The following is a 23,081-nucleotide window of genomic DNA, read 5'->3' on the forward strand; positions in this document are numbered from 1 at the left end:
CAGATATGACTGTTTAGACATGGTCGATTGACCAACAACGTTAATAAAAGGGGTAGAAGTAAATATAGTCCCCCCAGTTGAGATTTACAACGATCTTCCCCAGCTTCATAGCACTAACATCGTGCCAACGGACAACATACTTGACTATGCAGCTGGAGAATTAGCGTTTCCAGTCCAGCAACCACCAGAACAAGTTAGTAGGGATTTAACAGGGGAAGGATCCTTAACCCAAGATAAAATTAACTGCTTAAATGTATACCCAAGTTTACCGGATACCACACAAACCCAAAATGAGATAGAACATAGGGTAGAGGGCACTGAATCGTCAACCAGTCAGGAAGAAGCCCGTTCACAAAACGAGGGTAAACCCAGTTTAAAAATAACATCCTGGAATATTGCAGGGTTGGCCAAAAAATCAAGGGACCAGCTATTTCTAACTTTTATGGAAAAGCAGGACATAATTTGTCTACAGGAGTGTTGGGATCTAGAGGAGACCCACATTGAGGGCTTTAGCACCTTCTATATTCCCTCCATTCAGGGTAATCGAGGTAGAGGCTCGGGGGGTCTGTGTATTTTCGCCTCTAATTTGTGTAATATAAAAAATACCACATACGAGGCGAGCGGACCTAAAGTAGGTGTAGGCAGCTCGTTACAAGGCCTCGCAATTAAAATAAATGGGCGATCCCTTTTCCTGACTAACATCTATAATAATGCGCCAAAAGTTGATCCTAAAGCCTTAATAGCTGAGCTTGTTGCAATGCTCAAGAGAGGTGGGCAGGAGGCAGACTGCTTCCTCATAGTAGGAGACTTTAATTGTCACCTATGTCCCAATAGTCACACAAAAAATTGTGGCATTTTCAATCTAAGAGGGGATCCCACCACACATTTTAACACTCTATCCTGGGCAATATGCTAAATCATCTCATGCATGATTGGGATCTGGGCTTCGCCAACGAACTATGTGAGCCACCCGCAGCATTCCAGACAACCTTTTTTGGCCGAGGGGCAGGCACCGTAACTGACTACATCTTAGTGTCCAACAGGTATCAAGGCTGTGTGGGGGGGTTTGTTACAGAAGATCTGGCATTAAGTGATCATTTTCCCATTAGCACCAGCATCTCTGCAGGGAAGCCGGGGAGTCAAAAAACAGGCACGAGTATACTTCATTGTCGCTCGGTGTCGCTGGCTAGGAAAAATGGATACGCCATAAAATGGGCGAAAATTGACTCCACAAATTTTCTGAAGGACCTAGTGCAGCAAGAATCGAAACATTTTTCCACCTGCTTAGAACTTAGCACTAATCCTCAGCTAATCATAGGGGCATATGATAGGATTACTGCTACAATAAATGATAAGCTAACTAAAAAACAAAAGACAGGGGAAGAATCAAGATTATTTGGCTGGTTCAATCCTTCCTGCACTAAAGCACACAAAGTCCTCCTACAGGCTTTAAAGACTGTCCCAAAAGACAGTGGCTCAGTTAAGGTCGCCAGACGAGCATACAAGCAGACCCTTCGAAGTAGACAGGACGAACTGAAAAATTCAGCCTGGGAAGCCCTGATAAAGGCAAGTGCCTTACGGGACAATATTTCTTTTTGGAAAGAAATTAACGCCCCCTTCTTTGTGGATAGCAAGGTTGACTCCATGGAGATAGCCATAACGGAAGATGTGTGGGTTAATTACTTTACTTCCCTATATAGGAAAGACTTACTAATACTGACCCCACAAGATGATCCGGACACTGGGCAGGTGGATCAGGCACTGACTTGTGGTAATTTCCCACTAAATGTAGAGTTTACCCCTCTTGAGGTGGAACAGGCAATCTGTCAGAGTGCTAATTTAAAGGCCCCTGGACCTGATGGAGTTCCCATTGATTTGTTTAAAGAGACTGTAGATCTGTGGGCTCCCCTATTAGCAAACGTAATAAATGCTTATAGCAAAATAGGTTTCCCCGACACTTGGCACGAAGCAATAGTTATTCCAATATTTAAAAAAGGGGACAGGCAGGACCCAAAATGCTACCGTCCCATTTCCCTGCTAGACACTCTGATGAAAGTTGCAGGTAGAGTGCTGTTAACTAAACTACAAACCTGGTCCAAGAGAAATGGAATTCTCTCGAAATTCCAATACGGTTTTAAGACCGGCCTAGGCACTGTAGAGCAGGGTTTAAACCTGGCCCTAATAATGAACAAATATATTGGAGCAAAAAAAGGGAACCTGTTCCTAACATTTGTCGACCTAACCTCGGCCTTTGATTGCTTAGATCACAGAATGTTATGGAAAACCTTGGCTACAATGGGGATAGAAAAAAACATTCTAAATTTTATACAGGAATTGTACAAAGATGCAGGCGCAACGGTTAGATTTGGCAAAAATGGAGAGCGAACTAGAAAATTCCCAATAGAAAAGGGTGTTCGACAAGGCTGCATCCTTGCGCCATTCCTTTTTAATTTATATATTAATGAGGTAGCAGTCTTTTTAAGTGACCTGGAAGTGGATTACCCTAAAATAAACGGCCTCTCAGTCCCATTACTATTATACGCTGATGATGCGGTGATTATGGCGCGCACACAGCTGGGTCTTCAGAGGGCCTTAATGGGATTTTCAAACTTTATGAGTACTAGAGGTCTAAAAATAAATGTGGGGAAAACATTCACAATGTCATGTACTACCAGAAAAAACATTCCTGACTGTAAAACCTTCGTTAATAACACAAAGATAGCCATGACTAAAACTTTTTCTTATTTGGGTATTATTTTTAATAACAGAGGTACATGGTCATCAGCAATCACTTCCCGGAACCTGGCCTTCTCTCGTACGATTGGTGCGGTTAAACAATTTGCTAAAAGACTGGGTGGGAAACCTGTTGATATATTACTTAAGATCTATGCAGCAAAATGTGTGTCCACCGCTGTATATGGGGCAGGCATCTGGGGATTGGCAGATTGCACCCAAATACAAACGGTGGAAAACACCTTTCTGAGGTATCTTTTATCAGTCCCGCGTTCCACATCCACCACCATATGCCATAACGAACTTGACAGAGCCCATATCAGTGATTTGATAAAGATAGCGCCAGTCATGCTGTGGTACAAGATCTGGACATGTGAGGACACAACTTTCAACAGGGAAGTAATTCAAGATTGCCTAAACCAATCCGCTGGTAGCAAGCAGCCTTGGTTGGCCTATGTTAAAAAATTCTTGAACTCGATCGGCCAACCAGATCTTTATTCAAACCCAACATTATGCTCACAAATATCTAAAAAAGCTTTAAAAGTGGCATGCCTTGATTTACTGGAGGAGAGGAGATATTACTTAGATGGGAATAAGTCTACTATCGTTGCCCATCGTCATATTCTCCACGACCTGGGCCTTCATCCATATCTGGCGCCAACCTATTCGTGCTATCATAGAATGCTTCTGACACGAATGAGGACGGAATCTTTTTTTAGGTTAACAACGTTCCCTGTTCCGAATGATTGGTCTGTGAATTTGATAAAATGCCCGTGCGACGACTCATCCACCCAGTCAAACATACACTGCATTCTTTTTTGCAAGTACTATCAGTGGGGGAGAAAAAAATACTTGCTACCATTGCTAAAGACATGGGGTTTGAGAAATTGCAAACCTGCCCTGCTCAGACTGTACTTGTGGCAAGATGAACTTACCATTGTGACGGCGATAAAATTTCTGACTTTCGCCATAAAATGTAGAGGGACCATGTGTAATGACTAGGAGTCCGAGCATAAACGAGTATTATCTTGTCCATAATAACATCAAATAATACACAGTAATTCAAATGAAACATGTATCCCTGGTTAAAGTATGAATTTTACGATCTTTTTAATGAATTTTACAATTTTCCTATGAATTTTAAGAATTTTTCATTTGCTTTGTCAATATGATATGTCTATTTTGATAACGAGTTTTTAATGAGAAAGCTAGTCAATGTGTTCATGTTTGTATTATGCATTTATGTCTGCTTTTATGGTTTTTTGTCAAAATACCGAATAAAGCTATCTTTGAATTGAATTGAAAACTCGTTTTCAGGCACACTGCTCTATAGACCCCCAGGACCCCCCACTCCATTCCTAGAGGAATTTCCCAGCTTAATAGCAGACATGGTGGCCAGCAAGAGCTCCATTACATTATTGGGGGACTTTAACTTCCATCTGGATGAACCTGATAATACCACAGCAGTTAGATTAATTCATGACATGTAGGCCATACAACTTAAACAACTGATAAACACAAGCACCCTTGTAAAGGGTACCATACTGGATGCCATTTTTAGGTCTCGCATACGCAGTGCGCATGTGCTGCATAGGAGGACCTTTAGCCTGTGCTCTGCTCTTTTTGGAAGCACATACTCGTGCTTGTGGCGGCATCCGCCTTGCGGGAGCAAGCAAGGGTGCGCCACAATCACAAGCATGTGCTTCCAAAAAGACCTGACTGTGCACACACGCACGCTGACATTCTAACGTGCTGCAAGTGCACGCATGCACTACTTGCATCTTCAAATGGCACTTGCTTTAACAAATCTCATCAAAAATCGCTCCTACCACTGATGCACGCACATCTACAGGGAGAATATTTGAATGTGCTTTACTTAAACATAACCTGTTCATTCAACAATGGCTCCGTGGATGCGCCAGCATCAGCCAGAGCTCGCTTTGAGTACACTTTTGAATAGTTTACATTCTTGGAAAGGAAGTTTATTGGTCCCCATCTTTAAAAAGGGGGCAAGAGATTTACCTCAAAACTACCGACAAATTGCCCTCCTAGATGCCATCGGTAAGGTTTTCGCTAAATGTTTACTTAATTCACTAAATGACTGGGTATCCTCGACAGAAATACTACCACTTGAGCAGACCGGCTTCAGAAAACAACATGGTACCCTAGACAACCTTACCGCACTTCAGGTTTTGACAGAAAAATATATCAAAGTCCGTGGAGGAGGTGTATATGGGGCTTTTATTGACTTCTCTACGGCCTTTGATAAGGTGGACAGATCTCTGCTGTGGAGTAAGCTATTTGATCTAGGGATGCCCTCAAGTTTGTTAAGGTTAGTTATTGCTCTACATACAGACACTTGGTGCAGAGTATTAATGGGAGGGGTGAGAGGTCTATCCAGGGTTATTCCCACGATTAATGGACTTAAACAAGGTTGCTTATTGGCTCCCCTGCTGTTCTCATTATACATAGCTGATCTCCCCCAGGCCTTATTGCTATCCAGCAATGGCATTGCTCCAGTTTTAGGGGGAACTCCAATAGTATGCCTAATGTATGCGGATGATATTTTAATTTTGGACCTTACCCCAAAGGCTTGAATGGTCGCTTATATGCCCTAAATACATACGCTGAGACCCATTTCCTAAAAATAAACATTTCAAAAAGTAAAATAATGTGTTTCCGGGGAAGGAAAAAATCCAAATATGACAATTACCACTGGTCTGTTGGGGGTGAAAGACTAGAAGTAGTGAAATCTTATCCTTTCCTCGGAAAAGTTGTCACGAGTAGTTTAAGCGACACAGCCCATATTGAGAACAATAGCAGGAAAGCTCTTGTTCAAGGGAAGAGCCTTGTTTCTCTCTATAAGGCGACAGGCAGAAGGCACTTCTCCATATTGCTCGAGGTATTCCGAGCAAAAATCCCCGCATCCCTCACATATGGACTAGAAACAGTGGATATGACAAGTTGGAATTTTTGGGATTGTACTGAAGGAAAAATATTACGCAACCTCACCTCTGTAAGTACTGCGAATTCTACATCCTCTCTGAGACTGGAATTCGGCTTACGTAGTTCCTGGGCCCAGGCAGTTGCGAGTGTGGTGCGTTGGGTTTTTAACCTAGCTAAAGGAATGCCGGGTATGTTGAGACATCTCATAAAAAATGAACTTTTGGGTACCTTTAATGTTTATTCCTCAATTGTAAGGAACTTTCGACAGGCAGTTGTATTATTACAGTTAGATGAATTAGATCTTTTCTCACTATCCGCAGTTCAATTGAAGTCGATATTAAAGTCGGCTTCTTGGGAGCTAGGCTATAGAGTAGACTGAGGGGCAAGTAAATTGAAGAGAAGAATGTTTCTTACCAATAGCTTTTGTCAAATGAAAAGACCTCAGCTATATATATCCTGGAATCTCCCCCATGGAGTCCGGCGATTTACCCTATTGCTAAGGCATAATTTACTTCCTTTGAATTGTCATTTGTCTAAATGGTATGGCCGCTCCGATATTTGCGATTTTTGTAATTTAAACTCCCAGGACGTGTATCATGTCATTTTTGTCTGTCCGGCACTCATGGTTTTTAGACGCAAATGGTTAAGACCCATGTGTCTTCAAATGGGTATCTTTACAGCCTCTGATTTTATTGAAGCAATGTTTAACCCGCCAAATGAAATGTTTTGCTTTAAATTGTTTCATTATTTTAAATGTTTCTTGCCGCTATATTGACAAATTGATATCATGTACTTTTTTTTTTTTTATGGAATTCTACTGCCTTTTTCTGTTTATTGAATTATTATGTGGACCTCAATTGAGTTCCGTTATCATAAATAAATAAACTTGAAACTTGTTAACAAAATTCCACTTAAGGACAGTCACCGCAGATACGCATGCATACATGAATATCTAGGACAACAACAAGCACCTGTAAAGAAAATAGTTTTTGCAAGCTTGTTTTATACTCAGACTTTTGAAGATGACTGTCGGGAGTTCAGGTATTGTTGCAAGATTTGCTCCTGCTTCCAAATAAACAACCAGAGAGGTCTCGTCCGTGGCAGAGATGCATTTTCAGAGTCAGAGTCCTTCAATTGAATCTCTTTATTAGTTTAAAATGAGCAATAAACAGGTAGTGTAGACTCGTACTAGGGCTCGCCTGCAACACGAGTCAGAATAGAATAATATCATATCTCTTCAGAATTACAAACATTTATTTATTTTATTTTATTTTATTTATTTATCAGATTTATAGTGCACATGGCTACCCCAGCGACGGGGCGTCCCAGCGCAGACCACAGACTCCAGGACAAGAACCAGATACAAAAAGCTTTAAGCCGGAAAGAGCCAGGTCTTTATGGCCTTCCGGAATGCAAGATGATTCCGGATCACTCTGATGAACACAGGGAGTGAATTCCAAATTTGCGCGGCCAGGCTGCGAAAGGAACGGCCACCCTCTCTGGCTTTCCAGACATGCGGGGTGCACACCAGAGCTAAGGCGGCAGATCTTAAAGGACGTCGTGGCGCATAGAACTCTAGCAGCCCCGTCAGTCCTGCCAGTGCCTGAGGCAACAAGATCTTATGCGCCAAACAAAGCGCCTTGAATTGAATGTGCTTTTCTACCGGTAACCAGTGAAGTTTCTGAAGTACATGGGAAACCGAGCAAGTGTGCGGAAGGGCCATCAGCATGCAGGCAGCTGCATTCTGTGCCCTTTGAAGACGCTTGACGCTAGCCTTGTTCGCACCCAGGTATAGGCAGTTCCCGTAATCCAGTCTAGACAAAATTGTCGACTGAAGGATGATTTGGTGAACTTTAGGAGGGAAAAAGCCCAACAACGGTTTCAGGCCCCTCAGAAGCCCAAAATAAGCCCCATCCACTGCTTTGGATTGGGTGTCAAATGTTAGGCCATTGTCAAACCAAATGCCTAGGTTTTTCACTGTCTCCTTGGGCGAGGTGGCAGGTTTCAGGCGGTCCGGCCAATAAATCTCGGACCACAGCCCCTGATCTTTCCCAAACAGCAAGATCTCGGACTTGCTGGCGTTAAGCTGTAAGCAGTTCATCGCCATCCAGTCCACAATCACAGAGAGGTCCTCTTTAAATTTGATCAAGTTGGTACAGCTTTTCTTGGAAAAAGCGATCACTAGCTGAGTATCATCAGCGTATGATACCAGTGACAAACCCCTTCCCTTCGCCAACACAGCCAGTGGCTGGACGTGGGCTTAACACTGAACCCTGAAGTACACCCTGGCGCAAGGCGAGCTCTTGAGAATGGAAAGGAGGGACGTGAACTTGGAAGGACCATCCCTCCAGAAAAGACCGTAGCCACTCCAGAGCCATGTCCCTGATGACAATTTCCTGCAGGCGGTTTAAGAGTATCGCATGGGAGACGGTGTCGAAATCGGCACTTAGGTCCAAAAGGACCAAGGCCGCTGAGTCTCCGACATCCAGGTTCGCCCGAATGGCCTCCGTGACTACCAATAATGCAGACTTAGTTCTATGGCGGGCACGGAAGCCATGTTGGGATGGGTCAAAGATGGCATTCTGCTCCGCAAACTTGTATAAAATGGAATTCACATGCGATTCTGCCACCTTTGCCAAGAATGGCAGTTGGGAGATCGGGCGATAGTTAGCTGACTCTGCAGGGTCCAACGAGGAATAACCTTGGCATGTTTGGAGCAGACGCTGAGGTTAAAGAGATATTAACCAGGTTGAGGTTCAGCGGAAAAAGAAGAAAATGGAACTGACGAAAGTGAGCAGGCGTCAGTGGATCCGCTGGTGAGCCTGATTTGATCTTTGAGCAGAGAGCCTCAAACTCCTGCTGAGACAGCGGAGGAAAAGATGACAGGGTGTTAACCCCCATGAAACCAAAAGTCACCGGGTCCCCCACCACCTGGGGCGAAATAGGGGTGGGTAAACCCTGATAAATCTTATCGACTTTATTCACAAAGTACAGGGCCAACTCAGTACACTGCTGATCGGAGGAGATCGAAGAAGTCCCCGTGGTGCCTCCGCTCTTCATGCTCTTCAGCACAGCGAAGATCGTTTTAGCAGGGTTAGTACTGGCCAGAATTTTATCGGCCACAAACTTGGCTCGAGCTTGCTGAATAAGCTTATGATACCGATTAATTGCGGCACGATATTTCATTTTTGCCCCCTGGTCATAGGAGGCCTCCAGGCATATTCCAACTGCTTGCAGCCCTTTTTGGCCGTGACTAATGAGTCACTAAAACAAGGGTTCGATGGCCCACAAAATTTCCCTCCCAGCCTCGCCGTAATACAACTATCCAGGCCTGAGGTTATCCACTCATTAAAGGAGGAATTTGCTGTTTCCATATCCGGCGGCAACTGGGGCCTATGGCTCAACAGCCATGTTGAGAGACAGCCAGAGTCAAGCTTGTGCCAAGGGCACTTTAGAACAGGAGCTGGGCAGATCAAGTCACCTTTTACCTGAAGTCGCATGTTAAAAGGGACCAAGAAATGGTCGGTCCATGCCTGCGGAACGGGCGGTAGAATCGTAAAAGGGCTTAAGTTGGAAAAGATAGGGTCCAGCAGGTGACCAGCCACATAAGTACCTGTTTGAACCTGTTGGATCATCTGATAGGCCTCCTGTTTCGCCAAAAAGCTGGAGATCTCAGCCGTCACGCAATTATGAAGATGGAGGTTGAGGTCCCAAAGTATAGTGAAATTTGCCGTCCTGCATGCATATTGCGCGACTTTGTTGAGAAGATCTTCTCTAAAGGGACAAGATTGACCTGGAGGGCGGTAAATGAGGAGGCCGGTCATAGTGAAATTATAATTCAGTGTGATTTTAAACAGAGCGCTTTCACAGCCAGCGATGTTCTCCTTGCTCAGGGAACAATTGTAGACTTCCTTTGCAATGATTGCAATGGCCCCCCCCCCTCTGCTGGCCTCTCTGCAAATACTATATAACCTATATCCCGAAGGAAGGGCCAACCAGGATTCAGCCACCGAGTCAGGCGTAAGCCATGTCTCGGTCAGGAATAGAACATCCGGAGCCTCCTCTGTTAGGAGATCGAAAACCTCACCGTGATGTTTGGCAAGAGATCTACAGTCCAGACTCAAAAACTTTAGATCAATACCATCTCCCAGACGGGAATAGGAATCCTTAGATGGAAAATGGCAGGCACAGTACTTGCAGTGAAAAGCATCCTCGCTTGGAGCCCAGACAAGAGAGGGACACTTAACTTCCCACGCCAATAGCTCATCACGCGCATACACAATGCGAGCAGCAGTGAAAAGGGCAGGTATCCTGGCGACGGCCCGGCGCGGACGGGTGCAGACAGACGTGCCTTAGGCCCCGGAGGTGGCCAGGCAGGCGAGTCAGCAAACACTAGTCTGGGACCTCGTTGTTCCTCCCCCAAGATGGCGAACACACTCCCTCCCTTGCCCCGACCAGTGGATCCCCGAGGGCAGCAACAGTGCAATCAGCTTTAAAATAGGGCGCAAAGAGGTAGAAGATAAAAGCAATTAAGTCCCCACACAGTTAGAAGCACAAATATGTATGAGCAGTGAAATTATTAATGCAGCGCTAGCAAAGCTCCCGGCTCACGCCTCAGGAGTATGGAGTATGGAACATGCATAGATGGTGCCTTCAGCATGCCAATGCACAACATTGATGCCATTTTTAGGTCTCGGCTAGCGTAGGCTGCGCTTGCCTAGTCTCGCTGGCGAGATTTTATGTTTTCTAGTAGTGGGGCTTAAACCCGCCCCTCTTCTCCATTGGCTTGCTTCCTAAAGGGCAGCCAGCCACTGGAGAAGAGGTTTGTCTGTCAATATAAGCCCCGTCTTTTTCGGATTGGGGGGGCATGTTTTTTCGGTTCTTTCTTTCTGTGACGTCTTCAGTCAATCAAAAAAACACGCCCCCCAATCTAAAAAGGACGGGGCTTAGTTCCTTCGTGTTTACGCTTGTTTTTTTTATTTTACTTGATATGTTTATTCCATTGCTTGGCTAGTACATGAGTTTTTAAGGCTAGACACGTAACACAGAACATTCCGCACTCCCCAAATATGTTATATTCTCCTCCTCGTATATCGTAGAAAAACGGTTTGACTTTTTCTGTGAATAATAAATAAAATGTCGGAAGTCAAACCCAACATAGCAACTTGGCAATATTTTAGTTGTCTTTTATTCATATTAATGACAAGGCTCGGCTGGATAGGTCTCTGGATATCCGCTTTTGAAATGTTCACCAGCGTGCATGTCAAGCCTCAACAAAAAATTACGTCAGGAATGTTAATTGTGTTGCAACGTTTGCGATTGGATTAGTGATCTCGCGAGAGTTCTTTGAGCGAGTCCCTGTGATATTAGCTGGTAGACCCCGTGCGTCTCTCTTTCACCCCCAACAAGGCACCGAAGGCCAAGAAGGAAGGTAAGAGCTGGTGGCCGAGTGAACGGGCCTTCGGGGGATTTGTGGGGAAAAGAGATCGCTGAAGGGTTTATTTTGTGGAGAAACGTGATAATTGTCTGTCAACCTCCGTGCAGGGTTTTGTAGGCAACGTACAGCCTTTAATTGTAGATTAGAGTTGGACCGCATGTGTAAGGGAGTACCGGAACATGCCGCGCTTCCTGGGCTCGGATGCTTGTTTCCGTTGTAGTTCGGACTGGACTGTTCCCATGGGGCACAGGGTGAGCGCTGATTTGCATATCGCCATTGTCTAACCCAGGGTGGTGTGGAGTGGAAAAACGATGGATTTGGGCCCAGATCTTTGGACTGGGGTGAATGTGTGACATTGATCCACATTCTGTCCATCATTGTTGTGTTTGTAGTTACCGCTCTAAGTGTACTGGGGATGCTCAGACGTGAGTCCCAGGCACTCCACACCACTGGAATCAAGCTAGCCGGGCTGAAGAGAGGTGTTACCTCGAAACCGGGCCAGTCCTCGGATGCTTGTTTCCGTTCTGGGATGGACATGGCTTTTGTAGTTCGGACTGGACTGTTCCCATGGGGCACAGGGTCAGCGCTGATTTGCATATCGCCATTGTCTAACCCAGGGTGGTGTGGAGTGGAAAAACGATGGATTTGGGCCCAGATCTTTGGACTGGGGTGAATGTGTGACATTGATCCACATTCTGTCCATCATTGTTGTGTTTGCAGTTACCGCTCTAAGTGTACCGGGGATGCTCAGACGTGAGTCCCAGGCACTCCACACCACTGGAATCAAGCTAGCCGGGCTGAAGAGAGGTGTTACCTCGAAACCGGGCCGGTCCTCGGATGCTTGTTTCCGTTCTGGGAAGGACATGGCTTTTGTAGTTCGGACTGGACTGTTCCCATGGGGCACAGGGTCAGCGCTGATTTGCATATCGCCATTGTCTAACCCAGGGTGGTGTGGAGTGGAAAAACGATGGATTTGGGCCCAGATCTTTGGACTGGGGTGAATGTGTGACATTGATCCACATTCTGTCCATCATTGTTGTGTTTGCAGTTACCGCTCTAAGTGTACTGGGGATGCTCAGACGTGAGTCCCAGGCACTCCACACCACTGGAATCAAGCTAGCCGGGCTGAAGAGAGGTGTTACCTCGAAACCGGGCCGGTCCTCGGATGCTTGTTTCCGTTCTGGGAAGGACATGGCTTTTGTAGTTCGGACTGGACTGTTCCCATGGGGCACAGGGTCAGCGCTGATTTGCATATCGCCATTGTCTAACCCAGGGTTGTGTGGAGTGGAAAAACGATGGATTTGGGCCCAGATCTTTGGACTGGGGTGAATGTGTGACATTGATCCACATTCTGTCCATCATTGTTGTGTTTGCAGTTACCGCTCTAAGTGTACTGGGGATGCTCAGACGTGAGTCCCAGGCACTCCACACCACTGGAATCAAGCTAGCCGGGCTGAAGAGAGGTGTTACCTCGAAACCGGGCCGGTCCTCGGATGCTTGTTTCCGTTCTGGGAAGGACATGGCTTTTGTAGTTCGGACTGGACTGTTCCCATGGGGCACAGGGTCAGCGCTGATTTGCATATCGCCATTGTCTAACCCAGGGTGGTGTGGAGTGGAAAAACGATGGATTTGGGCCCAGATCTTTGGACTGGGGTGAATGTGTGACATTGATCCACATTCTGTCCATCATTGTTGTGTTTGCAGTTAGCGCTTCCTGGGCAGGCGCACAGAATTCTTTAACGTTCCTGCACTGTTTCGTTAGTGGATATTTTTTCCATTTGTTTAGGGAGGTAGGAGGGAAGTGATTAAGTATCCGGGGCGTTTGCTAGTGCTTTATTCCTGGGCTGCGAGGAGCTTCTTACGAGCAGGAATGCGAATTATATTTGTAGTCCGTTGAGTGGTTTTATATAGCGCCCTTGGGGGAAGTTGTAAAGAATGAAAGTAATCCAAGTTACACTCCCCGGGAACGTGCCCGGCATAAACCCACGTCATTTTTTTTCTGTTTGATTTTATTTTTAGTGTAAACTGCTTTACTGCCTGTTCTTGCATGTGTGTGTGTGGATATTTCATTTCGCTCTGGTGATGGAGCACATGGTCAAGGAGGATGGCTCTTGTGTGGCTGACCCCTGCCTGGGCTCAGTTCGATACCAAGGCAGCCAGTCTTGGACCTAGAGAAACCAAAGGGCTACCTCCTCAGAGGGGCTCGTGCAGTAACAGGTGTGAACATCTTAGCAGCAGTTTGGTGATCATGTATGATACTGCAAACATGCATTTAGGTGAACTACCCTATGACTAAAATTTGTATATTTAGCCTGGTTTAGTAGCTCAGCAGATGACCTGGAAAAAGGTACATAGAGCCTTGCTTGCACTTCAAAAACGACAGTTGGTAAAGGGAATACTGTTGAAGTAACGTTAAACTAATTATCTCAAGCGGGTTTTGTGAACTTGGCTGCTTAGTCCGTTCATCTTTACGAAATCTGTTCAACTTATTTCATCTGTTCTGTTTGTAATTTCATTTTTTTTTGCTTAACTTAGACTGTCTTCTTCTTAGCTGTCCCTGTTAAAACTGAGGAAAAGTCCAAGGCAGTAGCTGCCTACGATGTGCGCTCTCTGTGTGTGTGTGCCTCGCTCTGTGTGTGTGTTGCTCGCTCTGTGTGTGTGTGTGTTGCTCGCTCTGTGTGTGTGTTGCTCGCTCATTGGAAATGAAATAGTTCGCGCATTTGCAAGAGATTAAGCTATTGGCATTGTAAATGACAATGCCATTTATGTATCTGTTTTCAAAACCAACACATAAATAAAAAATTTGTCATTTACAATGCCAATAGCTCTAACTTTTGATAAGGCGAGACCGTTGCATTGTAAATGCATGTTACATAACATCGATGGGCATCCCATCAGAGCCTGGAGTTTTATTGCCCACACTCTGACGTATAGCCTCCTCAACCTCGTTTATTGATAGTGAGACTCCAGGTGGCACCCTGTTAATAAAAGGGTCAGATTAAAAAGCAGGCTCTTGGTAAATAGTGGAAAAGTGACTTTCCCAGGTAGTGCTCATTATGTTGCATCTGATGGGAGTGAACGGTTGTCCCATTGATCTTAACTCTTTAATGGTAGTCCAAAATATATTCCCATTATTTAAGCTGGCAGCATTAATGAGCGCATCCCAGTACTCATCTAAGAACTGTTCCTTCCTATTAGCAATAGCCTGCTTATATGTCAACTGTAAGGACTTGACCAAATCATTACACCTAGGGCTTTGAGATAGGGCCTTGCGGAGCTTCCTGTTGGCAATTGAGCACTCCTAATTGAACCATCTAGGTTCACGCAGTACTGTACAAATGGGTTTAGACAGCAAGGGTTTAATGGCTCCACTGAGTTTGGGAAAGGTTCTGATAGCCACTGGGTGTGCAACAGGGCCTCTAAACAGATGTTAATAAGATTCATGTTTCCACTAACCATAGAACTGAATCGTTCTGCGTTATTAATGCCTCCACATACCAGTCTGCGGTTATCTGTGGATGGTGATAGATCTCCAGCACCACATTCTGTCTGAGGCGTTGGAACTGGAGACATCCGTAACGTTATTTGTATTGGGATATGGTCCCCAAAGATTGTGGCCATAATTTTGGCTTTAAGCAAGTTTGCTTCAAAAGCGGGGGAGATGAAAAACATTATCAATTGCAGATGAGCAGCCCCTCCCTCTGAATGTCGGTTCAGGGGGGGCATTATCTTTTGTCGTTGCATCAATTTCTATAACATTAATTAAGTTAAGGGTGTTCAAATGGTCCATTAGCTCTCTACCCCTATTGCATGTTTGTCTGCTGCTGTGTGAATATTCGCTTGACCATGAGTAAGATAGCTTAGCATTAAAATCGCCCCCAGACAGATTCCTACTGACTTGAAAGAGTCTTTGGATTTTCCAATAGATGCAATAAAATTAATCACATTTATAAAATGCATATATGGAACAGAATGAAAATCGTTGTTATAAAAATAAATTATCCAAAAGGAAATTCCTCTATTAAATAATATGCCTAGAAAATTATTGTTATCTGTATGTACAGTTTTTATGCATCCCCCTGTCTTAATATTGACCCAGATTGATAAAGCCCCCCCCCTGCTTGGGGGTTGTTGCTAGAATATTATGGCATTCAAACCCCTCAATATGCAATTCTTGTGTGGCCCATGTTTCCTGAAATAAAAGGATATCTTGGTCTTTAATAAGTTGTACCCAATCTGGCTGTTGAATTTTAGAGTTCAACCTTGCAACATTCCAGCTTAAGATACGGATGTCTTAACTTGCTGAGGCCTTCGTTTGTATAGGGGGATAAGTGGGTTGTGGGAATAGTACACTCAATTACTGGCAGGGCATGAGGTAACCTAATAGCAGGATCGGTATTTTCCCCAAAAGTTGATATCAGTCTTGTGTCTCTAATCCAGACAAGGCCTGAAACCTATTAGAGGTAGTAATTCAAGAGGAATTGTTGGTGAAAGGAGCATGACTTGGTTTGTAGAAATAACCTAGGGGTGGTGCGCATATGTTAGTGCTATTAGGTGTTATGAATTTGCAACCCCTTAGTAGGTGTCTCACCAAAGAAGGTCTGCGAAAGTTAATTAGAATACTGTCCCCTTCGATATTTTTTGTCGATGCACTGACTCACCAAACCCTGCGTGCCATAATAATATCCTTTATTGCGGATACATGGAAGCTTCTATGCCTTGATAGCCAGTCTGCACATTTAATGCGTAGCTGGCCCCATGACTCATGTTGATCCCTCTTTAAAGTAGGTACTCCTGCCAGTATTCATTTGAGAAAAGGGAACTGTAGCAAACAGATTATGTCTTATACACCATTTCCTATAAGGTGCCCACTCAGGCTCTGTGTGATGAGCTTAACACCTACTTTCAGGATAACATTTCCACCATTAAAAATAATATTTCTTCACCCACTTCGTCCCACTCATTCTCATTACCCCTTAAAAACTCCCAGCAACTGGACACTTTCCCCCCTATCTCCATCACTGAGTTCCAGAGCCTCCTGCACAAAGTCAGTTCCGGGTCTCCCAACGATTGCTGCCCCCCCCCCCCCCATATCCTCAAAGAAATTTTCTTGACCTGCCCTGACCCCGCCCTGGCTCTTCTTAACACCTCGTTAGCCACAGGAGTAGTTCCAGACTCCTTCAAACAGGCAGTGGTGTTGCCAATCTTAAAGAAAGCCAATGCAGACCCCGTGGTTCTGAGTAACTATAGGCCTATTTCTCTACTCCCATACCTGGGAAAGATCTTAGAGACCCATGTGACTCGGTGTTTCGTTGAGAGCTCATCTTTTTTGGACCCTCAACAGGCTGGCTTTCGCCCTCTTCATTCTACTGAGGCGGTCATTGCGGCCGTCATGGATACTCTAAGAACGGGGGCGGATAATAACATCTCCCAAGCCCTCGTCCTGTTAGATCTGTCGGCGGCTTTTGACACGGTCGATCACTCTATATTGATCGATCGTGTCACTAACGCCGGCATCCAGGGTGTTGCCCTTGATTGGGTCCCTTCTTTCCTCGATGGGCGCTCTCAAGCAGTTCACCTCTCCACCTTCTCTGCTCCTCTTTTTTCCCTCTCCTGCGGAGTCCCTCAGGGCTCGGCCCTATCCCCTCTTCTTTTTAATTTATATATGCAACCCCTTATGGTTTCTCTTCGGCACTCCTCTGCAACAATTTATAATTATGCAGATGATCTGCAGCTGATTTTCCCTCTTGATTCTTCTCCCTCTTCTCTCACCAACTTTCAAACCACCATGCTTTACATCTCCGATTGGATGGCCCACAGCCAGCTCAAGTTAAATCCCACTAAGGCGGAACTTGTCCTGGTGGGTGGACCAGCCAATCCGTGGAATGACAACTACTGGCCCCTCTCTCTTGGCGCCCCCCCCGCCCTGTCAGCTCTGTGAAAAGCCTCGGAGTAGTCATCTCTGGTGATCTGTCTATGAAATCGCAGATCTCGGCAGTTACATCATCCTGCTTCTTCCATCTGCGCAGGATACGCAAGATCTGTCGATTTCTCACCAGAGAGGCACTCATTTTAGCCATCTTGGCTTTAGTCATCTCCAGGGTTGACTTTGCAAACATCTTATATGTGGGGATTCCCGCTTACCAGCTTCAGAGGCTCTAACTGATACAAAACCAGGCTGCCCGCCTGGTGTTCCGCCAGCCCAAGCACCAACACGTCTCTCCACTGCTGAGGAGCCTTCACTGGCTTCCGGTGGCCAAACGGTGCACCTTTAAACTCGGATGCACTATCTTTAAAGCCCTCTACAATTTGGCACCTGCTTTTATCTCCTCCAATTTAAAGCGGTATCTACCAACACGTAGCTTACGCTCTTCTTCCGATAATCTTCTGTGCATCCCCAAATTCCACCGTAAAAAACACGGCGGTCTACGTTTTTCCTTCCTAGGCCCCTCCTTTTGGAACTCCCTCCCCCCTCCTTCCGTCACTGCCCCTCCTATGAATGTTTCCGCAAGACATTAAAGACTTTCCTTTTCAAAGCTGCCTTCGAGTAATCATTGGCCCTTGCCCGCTGTGTTTGTTATGAGCGCCAAGAAACCGTTTCGGTGAACGTGCGCGGTATAAGAATTTTTACATAACATAACAAGGTGGACTTCTGTATCAACACAATGTACACAACAACATGAAAAAGCAGACAATAGCTAACTAATTTTTATAAAAATATATTCTGTTTATTTGTTTTTTCCTAATTTTCCTTCATTTAAATATATTTGATATCATTTTAAACTCAATGTGATCAACATCAAATAAAGAAAAACCATACAGAAAAAAACTTAAATCAATATCAAATGACAAGTTGGTTAAAGGGCTATTGAAGTTGGCAATGCGGTGAGTTGGAACACTACGTGTGTTTCGGCTACTGCCTTCATCAGGAGACCGTCATTTGCAACAAAACAAAACAAACATTAGAAATGCAATCGGGCTCGGATTTATTTGAGTTTGAGCTAATGGCATTGTAAATGGTAATGTATTTTTGCTAAGTGTTATGGAGTGTGTTAATGTGGTGGTGGTGGTAGTGGTAGTACTGGTGGTGGTGGTACTGGTAGTACTGGCGGTGGTGTTAGTACTGTTGGTGGTGGTAGTGGTAGTACTGGTGGCTGTAGTAGTGGTAGTACTGGTGGCTGTAGTAGTGGTAGTACTGGTGGTGGTAGTACTGGTAGTACTGATAGTGGTAGTACTGGTGATGGTGGTGGTACTGGTAGTGGTAGTACTGGTGGTGGTGGTACTGGTAGTGGTAGTACTGGTGGTGGTGGTACTGGTAGTACTGGTGGTGGTACTGGTAGTGGTAGTAGTGGTAGTACTGGAGGTGGTGGTACTGGTAATGGTGGTACTTTTGGTGGTAGTACTGGTAGTGGTGGTACTGGTGGTGGTGGTACTGGTAGCGGGAGTAGTGGTGGTGGTACTGGTAGCAGTAGCATTGGTGGTGGTGGTACTGCTGCCCGTAATACTGGTAGTGGTAGTACTGGTGGTGGTGGTACTGGTGGTGGTGGTAGTACTGGTGGTGGTAGTGGTACTGGTTGTGGTAGTACTGCTACTGGTAGTACTGGTGATGGTGGTAGTACTGTTGGTGGTGGTAGTGGTAGTACTGGTGCCTGTAGTAGTGGTAGTACTGGTGGCTGTAGTAGTGGTAGTACTGGTGGTGGTAGTACTGGTAATACTGATGGTGGTAGTACTGGTAGTACTGGTGGTGGTGGTGGTACTGGTAGTGGTAGTACTGGTGGTGGTGGTACTGGTAGTACTGGTAGTGGTGGTACTGGTAGTACTGGTGGTGGTGGTACTGGTAGTGGTAGTAGTGGTATTACTGGAGGTGGTGATACTGGTAGTTGTAGTACTGTTGGTGGTAGTACTGCTGGTGGTAGTACTGGTAGTGGTGGTACTGGTGGTGGTGGTACTGGTAGCGGGAGTACTGGTGGTGGTGGTACTGGTAGCAGTAGCATTGGTGGTAGTGGTACTGCTGCCCGTAATACTTCTACCAATCTGCACTCTGCACTAACACTCTGCACTCTGCACTACCAATCTGCACTCTGCACTACCACTCTGCACTCTGCACTACCACTCTGCACTCTGCACTACCACTCTGCACTACCACTCTGCACTCTGCACTACCACTCTGCACTCTGCACTACCACTCTGCACTACCACTCTGCACTCTGCACTACCACTCTGCGCTCTGCACTACCAATCTGCACTCTGCACTACCAATCTGCACTCTGCACTACCAATCTGCACTCTGCACTACCAATCTGCACTCTGCACTACCAATCTGCACTCTGCACTACCAATCTGCACTCTGGACTCTCAATCTGCACTCTGCACTACCAATCTGCACTCTGCACTACCAATCTGCACTCTGCACTCTCAATCTGCACTCTGCACTACCACTCGCACTCTCAATCTGCGCTCTGCACTACCACTCTGCGCTCTGCACTACCACTCTGCGCTCTGCACTACATCTCTGCGCTCTGCACTACCACTCTGCGCTCTGCACTACCACTCTGCGCTCTGCACTCTGCACTACCAGTCTGCGCTCTGCACTACCACTCTGCGCTCTGCACTACCACTCTGCACTCTGCACTACCACTCTGCACTCTCAATCTGCACTCTGCACTACCACTCGCACTCTGCACTACCAATCTGAACTCTGCATTCTCAATCTGCACTCTGCACTACCACTCTGCACTACCACTCTGCACTACCACTCTGCACTCTGCACTACCACTCTGCACTCTCAAACTGCACTCTGCACTCTGCACTACCACTCTGCACTCTGCACCACCACTCTGCACTCTGCACTACCACTCTGCACTCTGCACTACCACTCTGCACTCTGCAGTACCACCCTGCACTACCACTCTGCACTACCACTCTGCACTACCACTCTGCACTACCACTCTGCACTCTGCATTACCACTCTGCACTCTGCACTACCGCTCTGCACTACCACTCTGCACTACCACTCTGCAATACCACTCTGCACTACCACTCTGCACTACCACTCTGCACTCTGCACTACCAATCTGCACTCTGCACTACCAATCTGCACTCTGCACTACCTCTCGCACTCTCAATCTGCATTCTCACTCTGCACTCTGCACTACCACTCTGCACTACCACTCTGCACTCTGCACTACCACTCTGCACTCTGCACTACCACCCTGCACTCTGCACTACCACTCTGCACTCTGCACTACCACTCTGCACTACCACTCTGCACTACCACTCTGCACTCTGCACTACCACTCTGCACTCTGCACTACCACTCTGCACTCTGCACTACCACTCTGCACTCTGCACTACCACTCTGCACTACCACTCTGCACTACCACTCTGCACTACCACTCTGCACTCTGCACCACCACTCTGCACTACCACTCTGCACTCTGCACTACCACTCTGCACTCTGCACTACCACTCTGCACTACCACTCTGCACTCTGCACTACCACTCTGCACTCTGCACTACCAATCTGTACTCTGCACTACCACTCGCACTCTCAATCTGCACTCTCACTCTGCACTCTGCACTACCACTCTGCACTACCACTCTGCACTACCACTCTGCACTCTGCACTACCACTCTGCACTACCACTCTGCACTACCACTCTGCACTCTGCACTACCACTCTGCACTCTGCACTACCACTCTGCACTACCACTCTGCACTACCAAACTGCACTCTGCACTCTCACTCTGCACTCTGCACTACCACTCTGTACTCTGCACTACCACTCGCACTCTGCACTCTGCACTACCACTCTGCACTCTGCACTACCACTCGCACTCTCACTCTGCACTACCACTCTGCACTCTGCACTACCACTCTGCACTCTGCACTACCACTCGCACTCTCACTCTGCACTACCACTATGCACTCTGCACTACCACTCTGCACTCTGCACTACCCTATCCTTCACCACAGCACAGAGCAGAACGGCGCCTTCCCTCATAGACTGACATACAGCATGGTGCCCAGTAGGACTGCGCCACATTTATATTTAGCTGGTGTCGCAGCCGCCCAAACTCACACTGTGAACCCGAAGTAGGGCATGAAAAGCGCACTCTTTACCTCTTACTAAACTCGCCACCCGTCAGGTGCTCCTGGGAACTCCTGCATAGTCAGACGCATATTAACTGACACATCGTTGAGCAAATAACAAACCTTTCTTTTTCTTAAATAAGTAGCTGAACTGTGTCGACAGAGTCCTTCACGCACGGCAGCTTTAGGCGTGAAGAAATATCATGTAGGAAATCGGGTGACTCAGAGAGGCTCAGATTATATTATACAGAATAAAATACCACTACAAAATGTTTTTAAATGCATAATTGTTGAAATGAGTGAATGAGTCTTAACAATAAGAGAGAGAGGGAAAGGGGCACCCTCAGTCCCCCAGGCTTAACTCGTCAAACAACAAGAGAGTGTCAACAAAATTAAATTAATAGCACATGTTCAAAGATTGATATAGCCCTATACACTACACATTGGAAGTCGTTATAGGTTTTCAAAGAAGCCCTCACTCACCACCCTGGGTGGTGACATGCTTCATCATCGGGCCCACCAGGAGAAGCCGAATGCCTCCCTGGTGTGCTACAACGCCAGATTACTGCGGAGCTGGTTTTGTGACAATAATGTGAAAAAATGTGATATTTAAAATTGTCAAAGAACTGTACCAGAATGAAAAAATGTTATTCTGTGGTCAGTCTGACAAGGTTAAAAATATGTGTCGGGAAATCTGCCAAATAATGTATTGGTTATTTCCACTATTAAAGTGAGGTCGACATGTTTCAGCCCTTATGTGTAGGATTTACCGGGCTTTCATCAGGACCAATGTAATGTGTACCTCGGCGGTGTGGGCGCGCTAAGCTAGATCCACGAGGTCCGGTTGCAGGGAGCGCTAGGTGCCAAACGGGTGCTGGGCGTAGCGGGCGGTGTGCCATTGTCGCCCCACCCACCTCCCGAGACCTATGGGGAGTGGATCGTTTTTTATACAAACCACACAGGTCCCTCTGAATCAGAGGCGATTTTCACTACTTGGTGGTTTTTTTGCACTTTATTTTACACGACCATTTTTAACTTTCACGTCCTCTGGTAGGGTGGACCTTAGCGCGCCCACACCGCCGAGGTACACATTACATTGGTCCTGATGAAAGCCCGGTAAATCCTACACATAAGGGCTGAAACATGTCGACCCCACTTTAATAGTGGAAATAACCAATACATTATTTGGCAGATTTCCCGACACATATTTTTAACCTTGTCAGACTGACCACAGAATAACATTTTTTCTTTCTGGTACAGTTCTTTGACAATTTTAAATATCACATTTTTTCACATTATTGTCACAAAACCAGCTCCGCAGTAATCTGGCGTTGTAGCACACCAGGGAGGCATTCGTCTTCTCCTGGTGGGCCCGATGATGAAGCATGTCACCACCCAGGGTGGTGAGTGAGGGCTTCTTTGAAATGAGTGAATGCTCAATATCATCCGAAATTGCACTTTCCCACTTATTTTTATCGCAGCTAAGAGTGACAGTCAAATATACAGCTGGTACCGTGTTCTTCCCTCTTTATTCCACTTACCATGTCAGCCGCTTAAATAAACAAACTGGCAAGCCAGCCCGAAGCACCCACCACGTCGACCCTGAAGTATCACCTCACAGGGCTATCAGTGCTCTAAAACAAACTCGCTTTACATTCCGTGTTCAAACAAGGAGGTGCAAGCTAGCTGAAAACTGTAAACCTTTTATTCCAAACAAACATTTTAAATTTCGGTAAAAGCATTTCAGCTATTCAAACATTGAAATTAGCCGAGTAAACCTGAGATGAAAGGAGCAACAAAATAATGCATGGCGCGCGCCACCAAAACGCACTGCAGAATGGTGAACGCGCACACAGCATCTGGATTCCATTAC

At 45.9% G+C, this 23,081-nt stretch overlaps 1 protein-coding gene and 1 non-coding gene across 2 annotated transcripts in view; both read left to right on the plus strand.

The window, feature by feature from the left end:
* Positions 1-909: 909 nt before the first annotated feature.
* LOC144805904 (uncharacterized) overlaps positions 910-23,081 on the plus strand; it is a 51,373-nt gene continuing 29,201 nt past the window's right edge. Inside the window, exon 1 of the mRNA XM_078672379.1 lies at positions 910-1,670. Within this exon, the coding sequence (XP_078528505.1) occupies positions 910-1,670 (761 nt within the window). The remainder of the gene's footprint in view (positions 1,671-23,081) is intronic.
* LOC144805919 (small Cajal body-specific RNA 16) lies at positions 13,208-13,386 on the plus strand. The gene has a single exon (XR_013605627.1).

This window comes from Lissotriton helveticus (genome assembly GCF_964261635.1).
Source record: "Lissotriton helveticus chromosome 1_1 unlocalized genomic scaffold, aLisHel1.1 SUPER_1_unloc_32, whole genome shotgun sequence".
NCBI lineage: Eukaryota > Metazoa > Chordata > Amphibia > Caudata > Salamandridae > Lissotriton > Lissotriton helveticus.